At 39.0% G+C, this 7,058-nt stretch overlaps 1 protein-coding gene across 1 annotated transcript; it reads left to right on the top strand.

Moving 5' to 3' along the window:
• The first annotated feature begins 756 nt into the window (after positions 1–756).
• Positions 757–4,023, top strand: arl4ab (ADP-ribosylation factor-like 4ab). Its single transcript, XM_084738553.1, has 2 exons — positions 757–883; positions 2,063–4,023. The coding sequence occupies exon 2, from the start codon at positions 2,135–2,137 to the stop codon at positions 2,735–2,737; it is 603 nt and encodes a 200-aa protein (XP_084594679.1). The 5' UTR covers positions 757–883; positions 2,063–2,134; the 3' UTR covers positions 2,738–4,023.
• Positions 4,024–7,058: the final 3,035 nt, after the last annotated feature.

Below are 7,058 nucleotides of genomic sequence, written 5' to 3'. Positions count from 1 at the left end.
AAACGTTTACTAAAAAAAACAGGAGAAATCTCACAACTTTGTCTGCTATTTTGGTGACACACAAAACAAATATTTAATGAGATTCAATTCTGTGTCTTATATGAAAAAGTTAGATAGAATTTCTGAAAAACCTCCAGTGAATTTTATAAGGTTTTATAAGGTTTGAGGATTGCTATTAGAAACCATGGAAAATCCAATTGCTTAAAAAGATTAAAACTGTTTTGTCTGCATTATCTTTTTCCTTAAGATAATGTTTATTAATTTATTAATTCTTTGTCTTTTTATCATTTGAAAATAAATAAATAAAATTTTAAATTAGTTGCCCAATTAGCTGCCCAGTTATTATGGGAGCCCATTTTTGCAAACATAGTGAAAAAAGTTCCTATTTATCTCAAAATAGTATCTATAAATAAATGCATAAATAGTAGCATCTCTTATAATAACAACAACAATAATAATAATAATAATAATAATAATAATAATAATAACAATAATAATAATAATAATAAATATTAACTCAGAATGATTAGATAATATCTTATAATAATAATTATAATAATAATAATAATTATTATTATTATTATTATTATTATTATTATTATTATTATTTTGAGATGCTAATTTATTATTTCGAGAAGGTTTCTCGTTATATTTTTTTCACATTGGCTGAAAGGCAGTCGCTCAGCAGGGGCATTATTTTGAAAAACGTTAGCGGAAGTCATATTGTTTACAGTGCGTCGCTTGGCGCCGCTGAGGAATAGATAGAGGAGTCCTTACAGCTGGAAGTCTCAGTAGGTCTGAGGACATGAACAGAGATAGAAGCGGGGACACGGCTCTGATGGACATACTCTTAGTGTGGAATGGACTATCATTGTGTGTGAAGGTAAGTTTGATACGACCGTTGTGTGACTGATGCTTGCCAGCTTAAAACACATCGTGATACCTGCTGTCAGGTTGACATTTCACGTTACAGGCGGCTGAAATTACGTTAATTTCCATGAATGAGAGAAATACCGTTAACTATCCCTCTGTGCTGTCAGGTAACGTTCCGTTTCATTAATTATACGTAAATAACCGTGCAAGCCTGACTGTCGGCCACACTGGGCCCTTTAAAGCCTGTTTAACTTTTGTCATTTTTCAACACTTGTTGGCTCGAGCCCGGTGTGCTATGACCAAGAGGGAGCTGCACGCCAGGCTCCATTTAAAAATCTCGCAAATTAAAGCGGCTGACTGTCAAGCTAGCTTTACCTGTCATACTTGATTTGACTAGATACATTTATTTAATCCTTAGTGATTAGTGTTAAATTCGGTTCAAATTTAATACAACAATTCGTTCTTAATTACAATTACAAGTCCACTTTGATAATTCACCTGTTTACAGTGTCCTGATCTCCCTCAGGCGATTTGCAGTGGGCAGGGCGGGAGCGGCTGCTGGAGAGCAATTATAAAAGTCACGATTGCAATGCAATGTAGTAATTGAATGCGAACCATACATATGCCGAATCAATCAGAACATGTTAATTGTTTGTCATTGCTGTTGAATCGTGTTTTGCGACTTATTTGCGTGTGCTTATGAGCAAAGATTTATTAATTTATAGATTTTCAAAATGGAATTTCGCCTTGTCCTTTCAGCAGAAGACAGGAGTCTATGTTGCCGAGCAACACCTTTTTTTTAAAGCTACATCTCCATGTCCGTGTGCTCTGTGGTTAAAACAGCCATCCATCCTGTGATACCTGAACACTGGATGATGATGAGTTGGATCTGAGATTTCGGTAGAATTCAAAAGCCTCCATCCTGTTGTTTACTGAGTCATGGACTGAATAGAAATTAGCGTATGAAATCCCTGCTGGCTGCTGTGGCGCTACATGTGCAAATGGGCTGCCATCCACCCTGCTGTTTTATTTCTCATTCATCTCTCAGAGCCAGGATAATGTGAGGATGTGTAGTCCAAAGGGAGAGGGGGGATATATTCACTTGTTGGCTGTTTGGTCTTTTGTAAAGCAATGGAGAGCGGTTTGTGTGCTTTGACTCATTATGCATACTGTGTTGACCCCCCCTCAGGCTCCTGCTGCAGTCCCTGTGGAATAAAAGCAGCCCCGTCAATATTTGGTGACCATCCTTCCTTCTACCAAGATGGGGAACGGATTATCAGATCACCACTCCATCTTCCCCTGCCTCCCGTCCTTCCAGGCGCTCCACATTGTCATTCTAGGACTGGATTGTGCAGGCAAGACCACCGTACTGTACCGCCTGCGCTTCAATGAGTTTGTGAACACTGTCCCGACAAAGGGTTTTAACACGGAGAAAATCAAGGTGTCACTGGGTAGCCGGCGGACGGCGTCCTTCCACTTCTGGGATGTAGGCGGTCAGGAGAAGCTACGTCCGCTGTGGCGCTCTTACACGCGCTGCGCTGACGGCATCGTGTTTGTGGTGGACTCGGTAGATGCTGAGCGCATTGAGGAGGCCAAGACGGAGTTGCATAAGATCACGCGGCTGGCGGAGAACCAGGGCGTGCCAGTCCTGGTGGTGGCCAACAAACAGGACCTGAGGAACTCGCTCAGTCTGGCGGAGATGGAGAGCATGCTGGCTCTGGGTGAGCTCAGCAGCGCCACGCCCTGGCACCTCCAGCCCGCTTGCGCAATCATCGGTGAGGGACTACAGGAAGGTCTGGAGAAGCTGCACGCCATGATCATGAAGAGGAGAAAGATGCTGCGGCAGCAGAAGAAGAAGAGATGATCAGGGGAGGCTATCAAATGTGAGCTGGATCTAAAGCTTCATTAGAACTCCTGTGAGCTGAGGACAATCTGTCGGTCCATTAGGACAAGTCATTGGGCTGCCCTTTGAAGTCTCATTGGCTGAGTTTGATCCCTCCAGTGGAACTGTTTGTTCAGGTCAGCCAGTGTTTGGCTGCCACAGAGGACAGCGGCATTGATTTTGCCCTGTGGACTTTGGATGCCAACCATCCTGTCAGCAACAAGTCCTTCTAAAGGAAGTCCAGTATTCTGCTGTCCAGCAGCAGCAAGCTATGAAGTTTACACAGAACTCTGTAAAGTGGACATTGAGCTCAGACTTGTCGATTTTATGTCCTTTGTTAAAATCTGTGCTGCTTCTCTGTCCTAAAACAATCAGTCTTTATATTTGTATTCTACCAAAGCTTGTGTTGAGGCTGCAGACAGTGTGTCTGCACAGTGACAGTATTTTGTATCCATGTTGCACAATCGGAGTTTGGTCCGGAAGTTTACATGAAGAGTAATGATTCAGTCAGAACAGGATGGCCCAAAATCATGTTAACACTGGTCAAAATGGCCATCAGTGATGGAAACAATCATTTAATTGTTTGGTGACCAGATGTTGACCCACTATATTCTGAGCACAGCCACACTGAAAGCAGAAAATGCCACTCTGTCCAATCTAACACTAAGTTTTGGTGTCAGAAGGGGCTGTCACTTTATACCAAGATGATGTCAACAGCAGAATAGGGGAGGTGTCCAGTTTCTCCTCAGAAGACCAGAATGCAATGCAGACACATCCTGTGTTTTGAGGACAGGGTATGGCTGACTGTTCCTCCCTGTCAGACTGGGACCTTTTTTGCAGTAATTAATGCATTACCTCTGCTACATGAGCACCACTGTCATGTACATGTACTGTTTATACAGCAGTTACTAATGACAAGTAACAGTGAAAGTAAGTCAGATTGAAGATAATTAATTACAGCTGGACCAATTAATCTGTCTGGCTAATTATATCTATCATATTAATCCGTATTCAGTCAGATAGTGTTGTAGGTGGGACACAGAGAGGCAGCTGAATCAGAGCCAGTAACACATTTTAAAATCAATTGATCTAATGAGATACTGGTAAAAATGCCAAATAATTGATAATCTGTCGATCCCTAGTAACCAGCGATGTTTGCAAATAAATGCCAATGATACTGTTCAGGTAATTTAGAGAAAACGTTCAATGTTTGATTATGTTGAAAAGTTTAGTTCACAAATATCAGTTATCATCCTCAAGTATCTATTTGATAATATTTATTTTATTCTATCCATCAACATTTAATTTGCGTTGCCTGTTACCTGAGGAGATAACTAGTTATCTAGCATTAGCTAAGGAATATTAGCTTGCTTATAGGCAAACAGGATGTGACATTTATTACTTGACAATTTTAGTTCCTTGGTGCAATGCCAAATTAGCATTGAGGTTTGATGCTGAGCTAATGACTAACAAGCTAACAAGTTGGCTGTGTGTAGTGATTTTCAAACATTTTGGAATGTTAGCTTAGTGAGCTAACATTAATTTTCTGGCACTAATTGCAAGCTCAAACTCTTAAACAAATAGCTTAGCATGACGAAAATAAACCAGTAATAATACCCATCTATCACTCATGCTAATTTTATGTTCTTTTATTTAACAACTATGGATTCAATCTGACAAAATCTTCTTCAGTTTTAGTACCATTTTTAATTCAGGTTGTTCCGATACCGATGCTAGTATAAGAAATGCCTCCGATACAGCTTGATTGGGTATCAGCGAGTATGCAAATCTATGCACCAGTCAGATATCATGTAATTTATTAACCCTGAAACTGGGGCTGCAACTAATGATTATTTTTATAGTCATTTAATCAGTTGATTATTTTCTCGATTAATAGTTGTTTGGTCTATAAAATGTCAGAACATTGTGAAAAATGGTGATCATTGTTTCCCAGAGATCAAAATGATGTCTGATGTCTGGTTTTAACTACAACCCAAAGATATTCAGTCAAAGAATTCTGGCTTTTTTTCTTAAAAAAATTACTTAAGCCGATTATCAAAATAATTGGCAATTAATCTAATAGGATTAATGGTTGCAGCTCTACTTGAAACAGGACCCTGCTAATTCTCAGCAGCATGCAGCATATGGGATTGACTGATTTGCAAAGTTCAGGTAACAAAATTGGTATCAGGAAGGAAAAAACAGAACATCTAAAATTTTACTTTTATTTGTAAACATGAAGTGTCATCCATGTAATGCATTATTAACTGTGATAAAAGGTTCTGTAGTTTGCTACCTAGTCACTTATGGTGGGAAACTGGTTACACCAAAACAGTAAATCATAAAGCTGATGATTTTAACAACAGCCCTGGAGCTCTCAGTTGGTGTCTGCAGAGGGTGAGACTGTTTGGCTGTGACTTCATCAGCGACGCGGCTCCCTGTAGACGTGTCCTGTGCTGTCGCGTTGATTGACGGGCCCAGCTGGCTCAGCAGGAATATTCCTCGGCTGCCTGTCGAGCGTCCGTCCCCTTGAGACGGGCTGGCGTCCGAGCCAGCATCACCTGTATCTGAGGATACATGTTCAGCAGGGGAGCTGTCGTCTGAATGCACTTTATTGGTCCTTTTTCCAGACTTTGTAAAGGACACTGACAGAATTCTCTGTATGATTCTGAAACCGAAAGAAGTGAAATATTGCTTCAAAAGAAGCGTTTTACATATATAAAATATACGTTGGATACTGTTGCCAGGTTTCACTCTTCCTCTCTGTCTGGCAGGGTGTTCATATTTATGTGTTTTACCCACTCTGTTCACTTGGAATAAAGTAACAAAAGGACTGATGTGGTCGGCGTTTTCTTTGTTTGTCTTATCAGGTAGCAGCTGAGCAGTTCCCAGCAACAGGAGATAAAAGGCTGAGTCAGGGCTGCATTCTTAGAAAAAAACTGAGCAGGACATACAGACAGCACTGACCTTTGCAGCTATACAGTCATGTTCTACCACACTGTGAACCAGTTGAAACTCTCAGTACCGTAAACTTGAGCTTGTTGCATCATCATGAAAGATAGTCGGAGGGGAAACACTGCATGCATTTATATTAGCTGCCTGTGAATCCAAAGGGACACAGCATGATGCTGCTTAAAATCCAAATGTTCTGCACTCTTCTCTTTGTATGGATCGCTTGTACAGAGAAGAAGGTGTGAATGAAAGCGAGTAAGTGGATCTTCAACACATATTGTCAAGAATTAACATCTATGTTGAAAAAGTTCATAAGAATGATTGTATAAGTTCATTATCAATCTTGAAAATAGTTCTTTAGTCTATTAAAAGGTCAAACATCAAAATCAAAAATCCATATTTTCCCTCTGGCTTGCTGTTATACATTTGAAAAACTGAACAGCAGTGATTCTTTCCAATAATCATGACCCAGTTACTCAAGATAATCCACATACATGTTATGAACAGCTGTAGGAACTATTTTCTTTCTAGTGGAAAGAAAGAAAGCCAGTAGATTGTACTATAGAAAGAAAATTGTTCCTTCTTTTTGATGTTTGAGCACCAAGAGCTGAGTCCCATTTAGTCCCATATCAATATCTCCCAGACAGAAAAATATCTCGATAGATACATAGCAATTACAGGTCAGAGGAAAAATACTGATTTTGGATTTTTTGAGTGATCTGTCCTTTCCAAATAAATTAATTCAAGGGCCTTGAGTGACTTGTTTCTTCATATTTTCTGGTCCGAAGCTCATGGGAAGTTCACAACTGGGGCAAAAGTGCTTTGAAGGAATGTTAAAGGATCCCACTTGTTTTGGAAAGCATGGAACCCTATCGTAATGACGTAAAAGAATATTTTTCTCTAAACACATTCTACATGTCGCTGAAAATATGTGAAAACAACTGAGAACTATGTAGTACACTCATTCTTAAGAAATGGAACAAATTATTTTCTACTAAAAAACCCTTAAGACATTTAAAAAATGAGTAATACCAGTACTCTGAGTCCATTTTTAAATGAAAATGTACTCTTTAAAGATTTATATGTATAACATCTATGATTTATTTATGAAATGTTTTTGTTTGTTTTATTTTTTTTAAGTTCTAAACTTGCTCTGTGCCAGAAAACAGCCTTGTCCCAGACAAGAATTCACAACTTCAAACAATTTAAAAATGGGTTCAAATTCTTCAAAATCTAAAACTAACCATAACATACCTGCTTATAACATAAGTGTAAAAATGTGCTAATATGGTCATCTTTGTTTAAAAATGTACAGTATATATTTAATGAAAATGTTGGCCCTTTAAAATTA

Source organism: Lutjanus erythropterus, chromosome 16, assembly GCF_056507025.1.
Source record: "Lutjanus erythropterus isolate fLutEry1 chromosome 16, fLutEry1.hap2, whole genome shotgun sequence".
Classification (NCBI taxonomy): Eukaryota; Metazoa; Chordata; class Actinopteri; order Lutjaniformes; family Lutjanidae; genus Lutjanus; species Lutjanus erythropterus.
The sequence above is the reverse complement of the archived record's forward strand: the minus strand, read 5'-3'. Positions and strand labels throughout refer to the sequence as shown.

Coding starts and splice junctions, on each gene's coding strand:
- arl4ab (XM_084738553.1), top strand. CDS start 2,135: ATGGGGAACGGATTATCAGATCACCACTCCATCTTCCCCTGCCTCCCG.